The following is an 18782-nucleotide window of genomic DNA, read 5'->3' on the forward strand; positions in this document are numbered from 1 at the left end:
GTTAACCCATGTATATATTAATCTTTTATTTTTTTGAAAAGAGATATTTTAATAATATGTAAACAAATCATTAGACATAGAATGTAAACATTAAACCCTTATAACATTTTTTTTTGCATTATAAATAAGTTAATTACCCCGTTGCAACGCACGGGCATTCAAAATAGTAACTTAAGAATAATAAACTTAAAAACCACCCAAATTCATAACCCAAATGTTTACAAACCTAAATTCACTTCGTCCGAACCAAACACAATTGACACGTTTAATAGGTCCAGCCGCAAGGGACACAAAAATGAGGGAGACAAACGCAAAAGATGTGAAGAGAGCAAGACTCGCAAGTCGCAAGAATACAAGTTTTTTTTCAATATAAAAAGGGAAAAGCAAAGTGTGTGGGGTGGGGTGGCGGGAAAAGGGGGAGAGAAGAGAAGCAGCAAAAGACTCGTGGAACAAGGTTGGCTCTGATGCGTGGCAATGTCGACACTTCACTCTTCAATCTGTCAATTTCCTCTTCCTCTTCTTCTCCTTCTCCTCCTCGGTAATGGTGTAACTATGTCTGTTACTCCTACTACTCCTATTCAACATAGTAGATATCGTCGATCCTATTAAAACCCTTTAAACTTCTTTTATAAGTATAATTTCATTTCACTTCTTCTCTCTCACTGTTTCTCCAGATCATCCTTCACTCTTTTTCCCAGGTATTTTTTCCATTCTTTTTTCTATTTTACCATCCACATTTTCACTTTCATTAATCAATCAGTAATTCAATTGTACCACGGTTTTTTCCGGTTTTCTTTTTGATTAATAGTGACCGCTTTGAAAAAAAAAATGGTCATTTTTTAGTCATAATAATAAGAAATCACTATTTTCCCAGGTATTAAACGCCGCGTTTCATGTTTAATGCCCAGTATTTATTTACTTAATGATCATTTAATAATCATTTATTTATCTTTAATTAAGTAACGATACTATTTTACGACTGTTCTTTTGGCAAAAGTGACCATTTGTTTGGTAAATACTGACCACTTAACGGTAACTAGTGACCATTTGAAAAAATTGGTCATTTCTTAGTTGTAATAAGTTGTCACTAATTACCAAAAAGTTGTGCTGCGCGGTTACCTGTCATCCTAAAGATGTCTTACCCCACACATGTGCATGTCCCCGAGGATTAAACCCCTCGTCATCAAAAAAAATTTACCAAAAAGGTGGTCACATTTTTTTGTACGAACGGTCGTGCAATAGAATTTGCGTTCAAATAACATTCATAGAGAATGTAATGATACCCCACACATGGGGTTTGCAGGGTATTGCATGTGCCCGGGATTAAACCCTTAGTCATCAAAAAAAATTACCAAAAAGGTGGTCACATTTTTTTGTACAAACGGTTGTGCAATAGAATTTGCATTCAAATAACATTCAAAAAAAAAATATAATAATTGAGACGGAGGGAGTATTAGCGGTAGTAATGTGATATTGCATGTGGAAATTGGTTTGAACAAATTTCTTAAACCCTTAAAGGTGTAGTCACTTAAAATGGGAATCTGCATGTTGAGTGCTAAATTAATTTGATTTCTTTTGTAAGATTCTTAGTTTGATTGTCATGTTAACTGCTGGTATTACAGTTGCGTACTGGTTTTTGTATTTGCATGTGATTTTTTACTTAAAAAGGTTCTGATGCCCAAGAAAAAATTGTAGGGAAATGGCGGAAACTAGCAAAGTTGTGTATATTGTGGTTGTAGATGGGGATAATAACAAAAGAGATACTGAGAAACTTGACAAGGGATCGTTCCGGTATACGCGTTCTGTTCTGCAGTGTACACTGCAGTTTATGGGATGTAAAGCTCGCCATGCGTTTAAGGTATATATTACATCTTTGCTTGCGGTCATCTAACTTCTAGTAAATGTATGTTGATGAAATATCCTTGCTCTACAACTTGAAACTCCACCATTTGCATTTAGCAAATTCGACTGCAGTAGGTAATAGTGCGACCATGAACAAAATTGAGATTTAAAGATCACAATCACTGTATTTTACTGTATATTTTGTTGCATTTATCAAATTCGGCTGCTATAGGTAATAGGAGTATAATATTGTGACCGTGAACAAAATTGAGATTTGAGGTTATGGTATCAATATCATAGATGGAATAAAGGTAATGCTTTTGTCTATAATTGTTATTCCTACTGGTATCATGGGTTTGGCATGATTACAAATGCGTACACGACGGGTGTCTGTACATGGTAATGTTTGTTGCTGTTGTAATCTTGTTCGGTTCTTTGAATGTTTTCATTGATAGATATCTAAGACTTTTTTTCTCCTAATAGAGTTCTGAAGAACTACGGTGGCTTTATTGATGTTGTTCTATTTCTAGATACCGTGTGTGTTTAGCTTCGGCCTATTGTCAATTAAAGCAGCCGTACTCTTGACTTTTATCACTTCTGATGCCTTTGTACATTAGTGGTGCATCAAGAGATACTTAAGAAGGAATAAAGAAATTGATTGAAAATATTCTGCACTTTTAGCTTGTAAAATTCTAAAGAAGGTTCTTCTTTTATTGTTGGTGAGGAATTGATATTACTGGCATAAGGCCAATTTGGTTTGAATCTATGTTACCCTGTCACTTCACTTAATCTTAATCGGCACACTACACATGACACGCGTCCGATACACCAATTTCAGACACGACACGGACACATCACTGACACTAATGTCACCTGTTTGGTTTCAGTGTTGTCAATCGAGCAAGATGAGAAAAAGGTATTTAAATCCAAAAGGGGTTTAAATCTTTTAAACAATTGGCATTTAATGATTTAACTTTGTTTAATTTTCTTCTCTAGTTTTTACCTAATAAAGATGTTCTCATTTCATGTAATAACACATAAAAAGAGATTACCCTATATAGGGTTCACATTTGAAAAACAAAATGAAAAATTATAACAAAAGCTATGAGACGTGTCGTATCTGTGTCTAAAAATTTGGTAAGACACTCATTTAACCGAGCCCCATATCGCCAGCCAAGTTTTCAATATTCTGTGTTAGACACTCCGATATGTGTGTTGGACATGACACTTCTCTGCTGAGTCGGAGTAACATAGGTTTGATTCCTAAAATGTTTCTGTTTGAATGTGCGATTACTAGTGTCTTCTGGAGCGGCTTCACTCATAGGTAGAGACTTACGGCTTATGCTCTAATTGGTTGACAGAATATTTCATACATGACATTAATGGGTAAAACAAGATTCAAAGTGGCAGTCTTTGCTTCCTTCAGTTGTTATTGAGAGAATATCTGAACCAGGTTTTTCTGCAGAGTAGTGCAGCTGTCGGGAGAGTGTCGTTTTACAATGATTTTGTGTATCTAGTATACAAAGAACAATATCTTGATAGCTCAAACATGATTGTGTTAACTATCTCTTCTACTAGTCCCACCATATTGTTTGTGATGCATTCTATTAATCTCATATCAACTTACTTCCAACATATATTAATGCAACTAAATTAAATTCTTAAATTCTTGTGTTTCCTTAATTACTTTGGAACCAATGAGAATACCATTGATCAATCGAATGAAATTCGCATATAACATATTTTTTGCCTGAGTAACCTTCAAATCTATGTAGTTGCTTGGTTCATTCGGCGACCTGTCACTTCTGTCAGCTATTGGCCTTAACATGTCAAACTTTTTCATTAAACTGGACAGATTAGCAAGAGGGTCTTTGACATGGTGAAAAGTCAAAGCTTAATTGACACAGCAGCGAGAATGGATGTATTTGGTGCCAATGTATCTTATTTAGGATCAAAAATACAAGATTCATTGTCTATTGGTAATCACCTGGTTAGAAATCCAATGAGGAACGGTTTAGTTATTGAGACGGATGCTGGAACCAAAAATCTGTATTCGGAGGTTTACAAAATGCGTACAACTGTGTTCATTGGGAGAGACAAGTTCTTAGATGTTGTGTGTGATGCCCTTTCTGAATATAAATATGTGGGCCCCAAGCAGAGGGAGGATCTGATTTTGGCTTGCAGGTAATTTTTGTTCTCTCTACCGCAAATTTCCAAAATTACTGCGGATACTGGATCTGTGTTTTCTTTTGTTTTCCCATTTGGATAAAATTGTTTGTCACTTTACTTTTGCGGTGCTCTCTTTCTTTCTCTCTTATCGTTCTTAAATTAGGGTGTCTAACAAATTACATTAGACATAGATTGCAGTGTGTTGCATCAATATCGGAAATTACTCCACTCTAAATTCGTACTACCTATAACTAGGGTTCTCAACAAATGGTACATTCTTATCCTGTTGAAGTTAAGTGAATACGGACGTATGTATTCTACATGGTTCATGGAAATCTTATCTAAAAATTAAAGTAGTGGCTTGGGTTATGTTGTAAAATTTTCCTGTATTTTCTGAGATTCTTTTTTCTTTTCCCGAGGAAAGTATTTCTGAGATTCTTGACGAAGCTTGTTGTCATGGTTGCTTCAGCCGCTAAGGTTGGTTGCTTACCTCCTGAAAGTATAGTCTTAGATATCATAGAGTTCTTTAGAAATATTCATAGCATGTGGAAGTATAATCTATTTTACTATTCCCACACGCTACACCCTTTATCGAAAATTCGCTTCATTTATATAAGTATCACCAAAGTTATTACTTAAATGAGTAGTTCTGAAAATGTTATTTTCCTTAGACGATTTAGGTTTATTTTTATACTTTCGAGTTTTACTTGTTGCTAACTATTTTTTCTCATCGTCTTGTTTGGTGGGATTACTTTTCTGGTTCCAGAATGCGTGAAAGGAAGGAGTCTGTGACTGTACTATTATGTGGAACTAGTGGTTGTGGCAAGTCTACATTATCTTCATTGCTGGTATTGTTATGTTCTCTCCTATAAAATTAAGTTTATGTCACTATTGTTACAGTCCTTTTTAAATTGATGCCCACGCGTGTATCTTATGCCGCCAACACTCAACAGTGTAAAATACTTGTGCTCATAATGCTTATTTTGCCTTAAGATATTAATAACATTGGTATCATTGGTTACTGGACTACCTCAAGTTATGCTTCTCTTCCAATTGATGCTATTAAGTGTTCTACTTACCACTGGATTAGTGTTGTGGTATTATTGTTCTATGTTAGCGATTTTTTTTATTGCATAATTGCATGTAAACGTTTCTTTTACTAAAAGCAACTACAAAGATTATCGTAGTCCACGCGTTGCAGGGCAGCAGGTTGGGAATCACGACAGTTGTGTCAACTGATTCTATACGGCACATGATGAGAAGCTTTGTGGATGAGAAACAGAACCCTTTGCTGTGGGCTTCTACTTACCATGCAGGAGACTTCTTAGATCCTATTGCCGTTGCAGAAGCAAAGGCTAAAAGGAAGGCTACGAAGGTTACAGTTGGTCATTCAATTTATAAGGATGGTTTATCCGACAATGTTCTAAATGGGAATTCTGATCATCAAAAGGTTGAAGAGGGTGCAAATAATGCGCAACTGATCAGCCCGAAACAAATGGCAATTCAAGGATATAAGGCCCAAAGTGAAATGGTCATAGAGAGTCTTGATCGTCTTATTACTGCTTGGGAAGAGCGAAAAGAATCTGTTATTATTGAAGGGGTACACTTGAGTCTTAACTTCGTGGTGAGTAGTAGTTTTACTTCCTGCATTTTTTTTTTACCCGTTTATAAGTGGAAGCTTTGACTAATCCACAAATACTGATTTGAGACAGTCCCACATGCGACACCAACTCAAAAGCACATAAATATTTCGGTGGTTCCAGATGTGAGACCGTGTCATACAAGCACGTTGCTAACTGTCTTCTTTTTTGTGTAGATGGGGCTTATGAAGAAACATCCGTCTATTGTACCATTCATGATATATATCACTAATGAAGATAAACACTTGGAAAGGTTTGCTGTGCGAGCAAAGTATATGACTTTGGACCCTACCAAAAACAAATATGTTAAGTACATTAGGAATATTAGAACAATTCAAGAATACCTATGTAATAGAGCTGACAAGCATCTTGTACCGAAGATCAATAACACTAATGTCGACAAAAGCGTTGCAGCAATTCATGCCACGCTTTTCAGCAGTCTACGGCGGCGTGAGGCAGGAGAACAGCTGTTTGATCCTGCCACTAACACAGTGACTGCTGTATATGAGGAGTTCAGGAATCAATGTGCGGCTGATTCTTTGAGCTCTAAAGGGATGTTTCAACTAATTCAAAGGCAAGGGTCATCAAGACATCTAATGGCTCTTCTTAATAATGATGGTTCGGTTGCTAAGGCTTGGCCAGTCAATTCCATTGATAGTAATGGCAAACCGGTTTTGGGAGGCGACAATGAGATAGGAACTCCAATGTATGGACCACTGCAAATAGGCAAGGCAGAACCAGTCAATCTTCAGTTTGGTCATTTTGGTTTAAGTGCTTGGCCGAGCGATACTGGGGGCACAAGTCATTCCAGTAGCATTGATGAATCTAAAGCGGATTGGACTGGTACTGAGACTGTCGGTAGATATTATTCATCCTCCTGCAGTTCACCGCACATGTCTGATGGGACTGCGAAAGAGGTAACTTTGCACTTATTAGGGTTATTTTGTTGACTCTCCTTTCCTTGGTATAACCTAGAAGGCTGTGTTACTCAGACACGCCGACACGTGTCGGTGCCCGACACGTGTCGGCGTGTCGGACACGGTTATTTGGCGTGAATTTTCCTGTTTTGTGGTCTAAATTGAAGTGTCGAAGTGTCGTGTCGTGTCGAACACCGACACGTGTCTGACACGCGACACAGCAACTAAGTGAAGTGTCGGAGTAACATAGCTAGAAGGCACTATGTCCCTTTGGCGTAGTTCATTCATTATCAACACCATAATTGATACATCACCCAGTGCTTCAAAGACCATGTGTATGCAACCTTGGCCAAAGATTGGAGACGGAAAGTGGATGTTGTTATTAATTAGTATTAAGCCGGCAATTTAGGTAAACAGAAAATTACAATGTTTTTAAGCTTTTACAAAACCAGAAACGTAAAGCTCCTAAAGAACCAAATGAATGCTTTAGTTTCGTTAGCTTTGCTAAGACTGACTGATTATATTTTATATTTTTTTCTCAGCCCAAGGAAGACTTTTCGGCTTTTGGCAGCGACGAGGAGGTTGATGACCCATCTGAGGTCAGCAGTGATGAGGACCTCAGTGATGATGACATGCATACCCAGGAAGAGGTATACCCAATTTTTCCGTTGTATTAACAATGATTGAACATAATTTTTTCCTTGAGGATACCTAAATTCTAATAGCGAAATATTCTGTCGAATTTTCTTGTTATTTCTTGCAGTTCTGTCTAATTCACTGTAGTAAAAGTGCTTGTTTGGCCGTTCTTGGCTGTTTTCATTGAAATCATCTTCAATAGGCTATTATCAAAATCCTTATTTGTTGTTGGCAGTCTAGAATTCCTTTAGTCGAATATTGTCAAAGTGCTTGTTTCGTTATTTCATAGAAATCTTAATGGGCTATTATCAGCTTCCGTAAGTTCCACTTTCTCCATCCCGCCTGGTAACCGCCTCTATTTTGTTAAAAGCCAATTTCATCGACCAAACAAAGGAAGTTTATTCGAATGTATGTTAGACGAATATCTGAAGAAATGGATTAACTGACGTTATAATGTGCTTTACTCAGATAGAAGGGTCTGTTGACGAGGAATCAACAAAGTCAGATGAAGAGTATGACGATCTGGCAATGCAGGATGAACAGGGAAACGCCTACTTGACTGAGGATGTAAATAATATGAAGAAAGTAGATAAATACCAACCAACATTTGACATGTTCTCGAGAACAAGAAGTGAACCGGTAACTGACCTGTTCTACCCTTCCGTGTTTACTAAGATGGATAAGAAGACTATCCCATCAGGTAATGTCAAGATGAAGAGACGATCTCTCAGCATTCCTGCCTTTGGAACGCATATTACTAATTTTGATGCCCTACTCTCTGAAACCATCGAGATTTAGGCCAACAATTTTGCTTCTAGTATCTACCCCTTTCCCGTCTTAAGCCATCAAGTTATCTTCTCAAAAGAATTGTACCAAAAATGTGTTTCAGCAATGTGTTACATACCCTTTGTATAGTGGAAGGTGTTCCGCAAGTTGGCTCCGTGGTTTGATCAATGTTTAGGGTTTCTGATTTCTCAGTTGTAGTCGCTCAGTTTCCGAGGATATGGTTTGCACTGTTATTACATTTATGTTTTAGGTCAGATCGTATGGTAGTTTAAGGAACGTAGGTTTAAGCAGGTTTAGTGGATGTTGTATCAAGTGAATATTTGGAGGCCTGAAGTTCAAGAGCAGAGACGCTGCCCAAAACCGACTGTGATATAACTCGTGTGGGTTTGATGTGCGACCTTGCCGTTGAAGTGTACAACTTCTTAATTCATGGATGTTACCGTGTTAGGGTACAAAAATGTTGTAGTGGTTTCCAAAAATAAATCACAAACTTACACTTCAGGTACATTTTGCATCTAAATGTAAGACAACACGCGTAAAGAAATATCAACAGTTCTATACAAAGAATTTGCATTTCAGTGTTAGCTTACGCTATTACCTAAAATGCACCCGGTGATTTTCACGGGTACAAGAATTAGTTTAATTAACAAAAACACAAGAAATATAGATTATTATTCCTGTTCCGGGTGTAATTCCGGAGCAGGATTTGTGACCACGTAAGCTTGTTGAACGATGTTTTTGCTTGACTCTTCCTTTCGCTCTTTCTTGTTTAAGATGAACAAACTGAGGGCTCGGCTTGGTACCGAGCGTACTCACTCCGACGCTCAAGTCAGTAAACTTAAAGAGATAAGTTGTATGGTACTTGGCAAAGTATATTGTAGAGAGATAAGGGAGTTTATACCAGATTATTTAGTGAGTTTTAGGATAGTTTTCGGGATCGTTTTCTCAATGAGGATTGAGGAGTATTTATAGACTTTCACCTTATGTCACGTAGTGGCCAAGTGGCTAGCAGGTGGAAAGAATGTTCTACCCTCGGCCGAGGAACCCATGGCAGGCCGGCGGGCCTGGTTGACTCCATGCCGAGGGGTCTTGGATATGAGTACGCGGATGTGCCTCTCGGCCGGCTAGTTGTCGGGACCGAGACCCAAGTGACAAAGCCAGCCAGTGTGTCAGTTAAAGGTTTCTAATACGTTGACTTCTTTGTGGATATCTTTGACCTTCTTCATATGTTGACTCAAATCAGCGAGTGCGAAATACGCCCATCAATTCCAATCCTCAAAATAAAATAAAGGTTATTAAATACAATAAGTAACACCGTTTCTTTTAAATATTGCGGTAATAATGTACCGTGTCTCCGCTCAATTGGAAGATTGTACAAAAACAAATGAAAATCTTTGTGAAAATGATTACCAACAAGAATTATTCCATTCCCTAAAAAAAGAAATACTACCCACTTAATAATAATGAAAAGTAAAATAGAATAAACCAAGAAAAAGCAAAAGGAGATAATGTTTGAAGAGACAGAGAAAAAAAAAAGTGAATTAATAATAGAACAGTTGGTCTCCTTTCAAACGGACTATTATGGCTAAATAAAAAGACGGAATTTTCAGACCATTTTACAGTTAAATGTGACGACTTTTGAAAAACAAGTTTTCATAAGCGTAATATTTACGGGACCATTATGATTACATATGACTATAAAATAGTAACAAAATACCGTCTTTTTTTGGAAAGACGGAATGATCCGTCTTAAACAGGAATTTGTGATAATAGAAATGAATGTGTTTAGGTGTGGAAAGCAAGTCAAATGATATATTGTCGTATTAATGAAACCTTCACTCAATCACAGTCTCACTGTTTTTTAGTGTTTGCTGTTCGTCACTTGTTCTTCACTCCAACAACAAAACATCACTCAACTCTTCTTCTCCACTCTTGTTATTATTACCTTACTCAGATCCATTTCCAAGGTTTGTTAATTACCTTTTTCATCAATATGTTTTTCACACTCTTTCTCATTTAATTATACTATATGTTGAATGCATGCTTATTCTTAATTTTGAATTCTAATGTTTATTTTTAATATTCCATGTGAGCGAGCGTCCCTGCTAACCCTCCCCTAGCTCCGCCACTTATTTGCGCATTTTATACATTTATTTAAGCTGTATTTGAGATATGGTTAGTATTTTTTGGTGAAATGTTACTTAAATGGGTTTTTTAAGATAATGTTTTGTTTCCTTTTCTGGGTATTTGTTATTCAGCAAATCTAGCATGAGTACGGACTGTACGGTATGGTAAGCCGGTCATTTGTTGTCCTTTTGTCTCAGTCAATTGTTGTCGTTTCTATTTTAAGAATGAACTTGATGAGCAATTTGATCATTCACACTCAATTTGTTCCACTTATCATTTAGTAATTAGTCCCTTCCTCTTTCCTTGGTTTTTGTGCCAAAACCAATGGACAACAATTGGTCGGGACTCAGGGAGTATGATTTTTCTAATATGAAACTCAAACCGGCACTCGGATTAGATGACCTGGAAATTAAGATGTTTAATTGTAGTATGTTAGCATACTAGTGTGATTTTGCTGTATGGTTTAAATGTGGGTTTTTGATTACAGGTAGTTTTGTAAGGGTTTTGAAGCTACATTTTGAGTATTAGAGATTATTGTTTTCGAAGTTTTATTGGAGGAGATTAATCTGGAAAAGGGTTATTGGAAGTATTAGAGTTGGAAAACTAAAAATTGAGAAATGGAAGAAATACAGTCTCAGCCAGATAATTATAGGTCATCATCTTCGTCGGCTAGTAGTCCTGCCACCAGTAGGGTTCCTTCCAGTAATTTCTTCTATTTAAGGAAACCCGGGTCGCTTAGACAACCCATTTCATTTGAGGATTCTCCTGATTGGGGTGATGATACTGATGTTGATGTTAGGGTAGATGAGGGAGTTGATTCAATTAATGTTGCCACTACTCCGGGTTCTCCCAGTTTGTCGAAATTTAATAGTGGGTCACTGGCTTCTCCGACTGTTCTAGAAGGTACCATCTCTAGGAAAATGGGTGGTGCTTCAATTGTTTGGAAGGATTTAACTGTGATGATTAAGGGTAAACGGAAGTACTCTGATAAAGTTATAAAGAGCTCAACTGGGTATGCATTGCCGGGAACAATGACTGTTATAATGGGTCCTGCCAAGTCTGGAAAGTCTACCATGCTAAGGGCTCTTGCAGGTTTGATTTTTCTTATACTTGAGTTGTTTGCAGCTGAGATTGAGCATGATTCTTTGTAGTTAATGTCAAGTTATGAGATTTCCTTTATCTTGAACATGTTTTTCTTCTTACCTTGTAGGAAGACTCCCACATTCGGCTAGAATGTACGGTGAAGTATTTATCAACGGAATGAAATCTTACTTGCCATACGGATCCTATGTGAGTTCTTAGTGATTAATTTCTACCATTGTTTTCAGTAATTTTCTGATGATTAATTTTAGTGAATGTATTCATCTGCTCATCATTATTAATTTTTTTTTTTTTTTGATAATCATGTTTTGGGTTATCTCTATATATGTTCATATATCTTTTTTTCTATACGTCTTGTTGCTGCGTATTGACAATTCGACATGAAACATTACTTAGAACAGTTCAATCGTACTCAAACATTTATTTGCACAGTTTGAACTTGAAATGTCTCATCAAAGGAACTAACAGATGAATAAAAGTAAAGATTGCAAATGAAATCATTGGAAAATAATGTCATACTAGTAAATACTGGACACTATCTGCCTGACTTGTTTTTAGACCTCTCTAAATATTTGTAGCTCCTTTCTCCTTTTCTTTTATTCAAGTATATTAGATTAAGCTCTCTTTAAGATGAAAACCTGTTGACCGTGTAGTTTCATTTGTGGTTCCTTAATGCATGACCACACCCAACCAACTCCGTCTCCACCCTAGATTTAGTTTCGACCAAACCCAAGCTCATACCTTACCTCTAGTTACCAAGGACACTTGCCTCTACCTTATAGTAGCAGCCAGGGAGAAGATGTGCAGGCACACGGGACTACTTCTGTTTTGCGGTAGAATGGAGCGTGCAAGGATGTGCAAAGGTGGTCACAAGGAGGAGGGGGGCAAGGCTGAATTCATGGAGGAATGGGTGATTTTACACTTGCATTTTAGTCTGATGCTTATGTCCTGCTCGTGGGTGGAAGGACAAAGAGATGTGCTTCTGGTTGTTGCTTGTCAGATCTAGTGCGAAGGTGGGTGTCCTTGGGTGATTAGTATCTTCATAGGGTGGAACTGCGTCTGAGAGGTGGTGAGCAGTGAGGGCGGAGGTGTGCAGGATTAATGCCAGGGTAGGAGATTGACAGGATAAGATCATAGGGAGCTGTATAGTTGACCATTTACCTAGTTGCATGTGTTTGCATCAATAAATGATCTAAAAGCACACGTAAACAATTTGTGAGACATGGAACATCTGATTTTATTTTGGTACGGTACCATAAAATTTCGTTTTTGCTTGTATAATGCAGGGTTATGTGGAAAGGGAAACAGCGCTGATAGGATCTCTAACTGTGAGGGAGTTCCTCTATTATTCAGCATTGCTTCAACTTCCTGGTTTCCTTTGTCAGAAGAAGAGTGTCGTGGAAGACGCGTTAATCTCCATGTCTTTGAGTGATTACGCTAACAAATTGATAGGTGGCCACTGCTACATGAAGGGACTTCGTAGTGGCGAAAGAAGGCGTGTCAGCATTGCTCGTGAGCTTGTGATGAGACCACATATTATATTTATTGATGAACCTCTCTATCATCTTGACAGGTCAGCTGCTGCTGAACTTTTTTGTGTTTCCACTTTTTATTCTATGTTACTCAAACCTCTCTCTTTCTCTCTGGCATGGATAAAGTTGTAGTTTATGTTTCTTGAACTGGCCAGAGAAAAGCCTTCACTATTAGCTGAGATGATGGTAATAGAGGGCGTTCAAAATCATTAAATTTGTGGGCTGTATCAAGAAATATTGGTAATAGAGGGCGTTCAAAATCATTAAATTTTTATACTAGTGATCTTCGTTCTAAGGAAGATAATTTTCTTCGATATTTATAGATTTGTATTTGGTTTTTTATATTGTTTGTAGATGTGTGTCTATTATTTATGGAACTAATGTTTCTGTCAAAAAGTTAATTTATGAGTTGTTGTATATCAGTGTTTCCGCACTTCTTATGATGGTTACGTTGAAGAAGCTTGCGAGCACAGGGTGCACCCTTATATTCACAATATATCAGAGCAGCACAGAAGTCTTTGGCCTTTTTGATCGTATTTGTCTGCTCTCAAACGGGAACACACTTTTCTTCGGAGAAACACTGGCCTGCTTACAGGTAAAGACATGATTGACTGTTGAATGTTTTGATATAATTACATGCTTTTGTGGTTTTTGCTCCAGGATTTTTTTTCCCGGTCTATCCTATAAATTACCCAATCCTGTAAATTGCATGAGTTTTCATGTTGGGGTTGTTTGTCATACTACTTGTTTCTTTATGTCACTTTAAGTGATAATTGCAAATCACTAACTACAGATAATTTTTCTCTCAATTCATTTATTTGAAAAGGGTATAAGATTAGATGCGGCATCACGCAGTTAGAGATTTGATGTTTCTGTAACCAACTTTTTTTGGTTTGGTGTTTATCTTTTAAGTTTTATATAAATTCTAGACCTGGCATTGTTCTATAAACTGAATGGTCATTATTTGCTAATGAAGCACTTCTCAAATGCTGGATTTCCATGCCCTATAATGCAAAGTCCTTCTGATCACTTCCTGCGAGCAATTAATACAGACTTCGATAGAATCATTGCAATGTGTAAGAACTTACAGGTATGGTTCTTCATGTTTTAATTTCTCTCCTTAAGAAGAATGTTCCTAATTAAGTCTTTTTTATTTTACACAATTAGCTTCCTGTGTGAAACATTTGAGTGTTTTTATCCTAATTTTCTATCTGAATTAGAAAATCATAACCATCCACAGGATGATCACGGAGACTTGTCATCAGTGAATATGGACACTGCAGTTGCTATTCGTACTCTTGAAGCAACTTTTAAGTCATCCGCAGATGCTGCCGCTGTTGAGGCAATGATCCTAAAGCTCACAGAAAAGGTTTGTTGCTGCTATTTACTCTTGGAGTTATATGGTCTTTATTCACCCTGAAGAAAGGAAAAATAGGTTCATAACCAACACATGACAGATAATTGTTTAAAACCCCACTATTATGGAGCCACATTTGTCTTGCTTCGGACTAGTGGTGTTTGTGCTGGCGCGCATGCGGATGCTAGCATAAGTTTTTTATTAGTTGAATGTCATCTTCTACACAAAGCAAAGTGGATCACTAAACATGCACTTCTTTTATTGTGAAGTATCATTTGGTCAACGTGAATCTTATGGGTCATTTAGAAATAGCCCATGCAGGGGTAAGGCCGCATATTTCCGACCCTCTTTCTCGGCTCGAGTGAGAGTCATTGAGGCACTGGGGTTAATTTTATTATCAAATGGTTAGGAACATCTATGAAGTATCTGGTAGGTAAGAGATACCTCACCAATGCATGGTAATGTCACAAATCTTGGGACATAAGTTAATTGCTTTTTTATTAGACATTTACTAAAAGGGACAAGTATGAAGTTATCTACATTTTGAGGGCTAAAGTAGAAGCCCAAGGTGAATTCTGATACTGGCAATGTTTGACCAACAAAAGATATCTCTCTCTCTCTTTTATTTATTTTTCCTTGCAGTCGGAGTTTCAGTGAAGTTGCATAGAAAACCTTGGAGACTGTTGATTTTCCTCTAAAATTAGATTTTGCCTAATAATTGTAGGTTGTGGTAAGCTAATACATCACATTACCTGGCTTTAAATTTGTCATTCAGGAAGGCCCTCTTTTGAAAAGTAGAGGAAAGGCTGGCAAGGCGACAAAGATTGCAGTTCTGATATGGAGATCTTTATTAGTGATGTCCAGAGAATGGAAATACTATTGGCTTCGGCTTGTACTCTTTATGCTTCTGGCACTCTGTATTGGCACTGTTTTCTCTGGCTTAGGGCATTCTTTATCTTCTGTAGTGGTAACTGCTCAAAATCATTCCATGTTTATTTTTATTTTCGGTCTTCTTTGGTTCGCTGTTGGTGGAATTCTTTATGGTGGACGAACAATCTTTAGTAGCAATCTTTAGTAGCAATGAGCCAATGATGTACCTGCTCTTTTGAAGCTCATCAGTTTTGAAATGTCTAGTAGTGTCACCCTCACTTATTTGGTATCTTTTTTTTTTTCTTGTGACCTGTGTCCTATACTTTCCCCTTTTGTCATGGCTTTAGGGGTCGACAAATATTAGTTCGCCAAATTAATTTAGAGATGCAATCGAAAAGTTGCGATGTTTGATCTATCAAAGAAAATATTTCTTATTATTGTTTTTAAAAAATTGTAGACATTGTATATTTGAGATAATAGCGAATTGACAACATTTCTAACTGTTGTAGACACATGCAGACTGGAACTTTACACTCACTATGGTTTAAAGACTTCTAAGTGATTAAAAAAAGTTACTTTGTTGGAATCCAAGGTATTGGTTGTAGGTCGTTTCTCATTTAACATATCTGTGTTCGTGTCTTGATTGGCAGGTTAGAGTTGCTGCGATTTTTGTATTTGTGTCGTTTACATCACTTCTAAGCATTGCAGGAGTTACAGCACATATGAATGAAATCAAGGTTAGACCTACAAGACTACCTCTCATTTTTCTCCGTATTTTCTCAAAACTACTGTTTCATTTCTTTTATTCATCTTTTGGAATCTTAGTGCTGGCGATTTTTCCTACCAGTTCTTCTATTGCACTTTATCAGTAAAAGAGTTAAAACATCAAGTGATGATAATGTGCAGACATATGCCTGTGAAGCGTCAAATAAGCATTCTGGACCGATTGTCTTCCTTCTTGGACAACTTCTATCAAGCATCCCTTTCTTGTTCCTGATTGCTATATCATCAAGTCTCGTCTTCTATTTTCTGATTGGGCTACGAGATGAATTTAGCTTGTTGATGTACTTCGTGTTGAACTTCTTTATGTGCCTTCTGGTCAACGAAGGTTTATTGCTAGCAGTTGCAGCTGTTCAGCTTGATGTTTTCTGGAGCATTTTGACACTAGTTCTTGTTCAAGTAAGTTGCTTTCTTCTGATTCCTTTAAATAACTAACTGAATGAAGCACCGTTCCTCATTGAGAATCATATAGGTAATTAGGCCGTATAGTTATTACTGTATGAAGGCTAGAAATCGTATTTTATAGGTCCCGGTAAACGGTTTGTTTCTGGTGCACTTTTTGTTAGATCATTTCGAGTATGGGTCAAGTCTTTGTTACTCCAATACTTCACTTAGTTGCCGTATTCCATATCCGATACGTATTTTGTCGGATACGATACGACACTTTGTTACTTCATTTTAGACCAAAATATTGAAAATTTCGCACAAAATAGCCGTATCAGATACTCCGATACGTATTTTGCCGGATAGGAGTAGACGAGTCTGAGTAACATAGGGTCAAGTGCAGGTTTTGGGCCGTTTTGAGTCGGTGGTTCCAAGTTTAATTAATTAAGTCTAAATGACTTTTTGATCTCTCATCCTTACCTTGAAATTTTGTATACCGTTGAGGCGTTGATGCTTCTTTATATTATGAATTAGTATCTTGTCGATGTAATTTACTGTTTATTGGATTCCACCTTTATGGCTTTATGTGTTTCATGGCAAGGGCAATCCCCCTCAACTTGATTTTACCTTTATATAAGTAAATGGCTCCTTAAACTGATCAACTGTTGAAAGTTGAAACTATGAAATGTAATTGCAAATAGATTAATGCCGACATGATGAGTACCTTCTGTCTGCAGATCACTATGATGCTTTCAGCAGGATACTTCAGACTCCGGAGTGATTTGCCCGGTACCCTTTGGAATTACCCTTTGTCCTATATTGCTCTTCACACTTACTCCATCCAGGCAAGTAATTCGATTTTTTCCACATGCCTTGTCTATTATCACGGACATAAATGGTTTTTATTGGTCCTAATAGCGTAAACCATAGTGACCCTGTAACCCAGGGTTAAACAAAGAAAAGTCAGTCTTTAGGGTGCATTGGATATTTTAAAAAATATTACAGAACATTACTTCTTACATGGTAAGGTAAAAAGTCAGGTATACGCAATCTCGTAAGAGATTACGAGATTGTTTCCTTATGATGCATAGATGAAAAACTGCGTCATGATTCGCATTGGTGAATAGCTGCATCACAGTAATGTAGAAGAGAAAAAGGATTGTACATCAGATGTACTACCTCATATTTAATGACTTTTTGAGTTTTTGTGTATTTTTTTTTTAGTAATATAGAGTTTATAAATTACATTTTAGTTTTATGATATCAAAAATCAAATTTTTCTGAGCTTATGTATAATTTTTTCGAGTTATAATGTGACTTTTTGAGATTAATGCTTAAGTAAATGAACTCAAAAACTTTATAATAAAACTCAAAAACTTTTATCTTAATGCTCAAAAACTACAGCATCTGATGTACTATATCGGATGTATAATCCACTTACTCTAATATTGAAGCGCATGTAATTCAGGGTGTCATTTTTAAAATATTATAATACGGAAAAACACATACAAACGAACATTTTTTTAAGCACAAAAAGTGTGCATTCTGATTTTTGGTATTTGAGGATCCTCGGTCCTATAACATGCATTCGCCACTGCTGAATCCTAGTGTTTGCTCCTGAACAAAAACCAGGGACTTTTGGAGAACGAGTATGTTGGGACGAACTTCTCAGTGGGAGCGGTGAGGGCCATATCGGGTTATCAGGCCGTTAGTAGTGCGTATGATATCTCCCCAAGCGTTAATGGCAAGTGGAACAATTTGATGGCGCTCTTTCTTATGGCACTTGGATATCGGCTCTTGGTCTTCATATTGCTAAGTTTTTGCGTAGGATCGGGTTTATGTGGTACTAGAATGTGTCGTCGTAAATCAATGAGAAACGTATGAAAGTGGTTTGCATATACGAGTATTTCATTTTTTTGGAAATTCTACTTTGTACCCCTAATTTTTTTTGGTTTGTAACTTGTAAGTTAATGCGGTCTGTTTTTATATTTTCTACTGTTTACCCAACTCTATAATAGGAATATTTATAATAGTTGGGTATCAACCATCATCTTAAGATTTTGGTTGAGTTGGTTCATCTATCATGGTATCAGAGCCAGTGTGACCGAAGGTCACGGGTTCAAATCGGTACGGGGGAGCCGGTGCACAACTAACCACTCTTCAAGCCCGACGGGCATTTGAGTGAGGGGGCGTAATAGGAATATTTATAATAGTTGGGCCTCAACTATCACCTTAAGATTTTAGTTGAGTTGGTTCATCTATCACTCTATACTTAGACTCCAGTCTCGATCTCCAAACAACCCTTTTTCAACCTCAATTCTCGCGGAATAATACTCCCTTTGTCCCGGCATTTGTTTACCTTTGGTTTTAGTACAAAGACCAAGGAGGGGGGGGGGGGGGGAATATTGTCATTATATAACCTTTTAAAAATATTTTCAATATAGAAAGGTAAACAAATAGGAGATACTCAAATACTCCCTCCGTACCATACAAATGGTAACGCGGTAAAAAATGGGGTTTTTAAGAAAAGAAGATAAAAGAAGGGGTAAAGAGGGAAGAAAATAGGTGGGGTATGTAATTGTGGGTTTAATTGTGAGTTGGTGGGTGGGGTATATAGTGACATTTTATGTAAATATCAAAT

General features: G+C 37.1%; 2 protein-coding genes across 3 annotated transcripts; both read left to right on the forward strand.

Annotated features, from left to right (window-relative positions):
* The first annotated feature begins 239 nt into the window (after positions 1–239).
* On the forward strand, positions 240–8565 carry LOC141596014 (P-loop NTPase domain-containing protein LPA1 homolog 1-like). Of its 2 annotated transcripts, none has more exons than XM_074416009.1 (8): positions 240–698; positions 1696–1858; positions 3698–4026; positions 4778–4859; positions 5213–5635; positions 5828–6568; positions 7111–7218; positions 7673–8565. In XM_074416009.1, exons 2-8 carry the CDS (start codon positions 1700–1702, stop codon positions 8000–8002), a joined length of 2172 nt encoding a protein of 723 aa, XP_074272110.1. In that variant the 5' UTR covers positions 240–698; positions 1696–1699; the 3' UTR covers positions 8003–8565. The 2 variants fall into 2 exon arrangements, with proteins under 2 accessions (XP_074272110.1, XP_074272114.1); XM_074416013.1 differs by lacking the exon at positions 240–698 and adding an exon at positions 1494–1518.
* Positions 8566–9718: 1153 nt separating this feature from the next.
* LOC141596025 (ABC transporter G family member 3) lies at positions 9719–18220 on the forward strand. The gene is made up of 12 exons (XM_074416025.1): positions 9719–9957; positions 10605–11209; positions 11328–11407; positions 12505–12791; positions 13174–13345; positions 13727–13840; positions 13991–14119; positions 14883–15074; positions 15628–15714; positions 15884–16156; positions 16879–16986; positions 17774–18220. Exons 2-12 carry the CDS (start codon positions 10735–10737, stop codon positions 18023–18025), a joined length of 2169 nt encoding a protein of 722 aa, XP_074272126.1. The 5' UTR covers positions 9719–9957; positions 10605–10734; the 3' UTR covers positions 18026–18220.
* The last annotated feature ends 562 nt before the right edge of the window (positions 18221–18782 follow it).

Source organism: Silene latifolia, chromosome 1, assembly GCF_048544455.1.
Source record: "Silene latifolia isolate original U9 population chromosome 1, ASM4854445v1, whole genome shotgun sequence".
In the NCBI taxonomy this organism is placed as follows: domain Eukaryota; kingdom Viridiplantae; phylum Streptophyta; class Magnoliopsida; order Caryophyllales; family Caryophyllaceae; genus Silene; species Silene latifolia.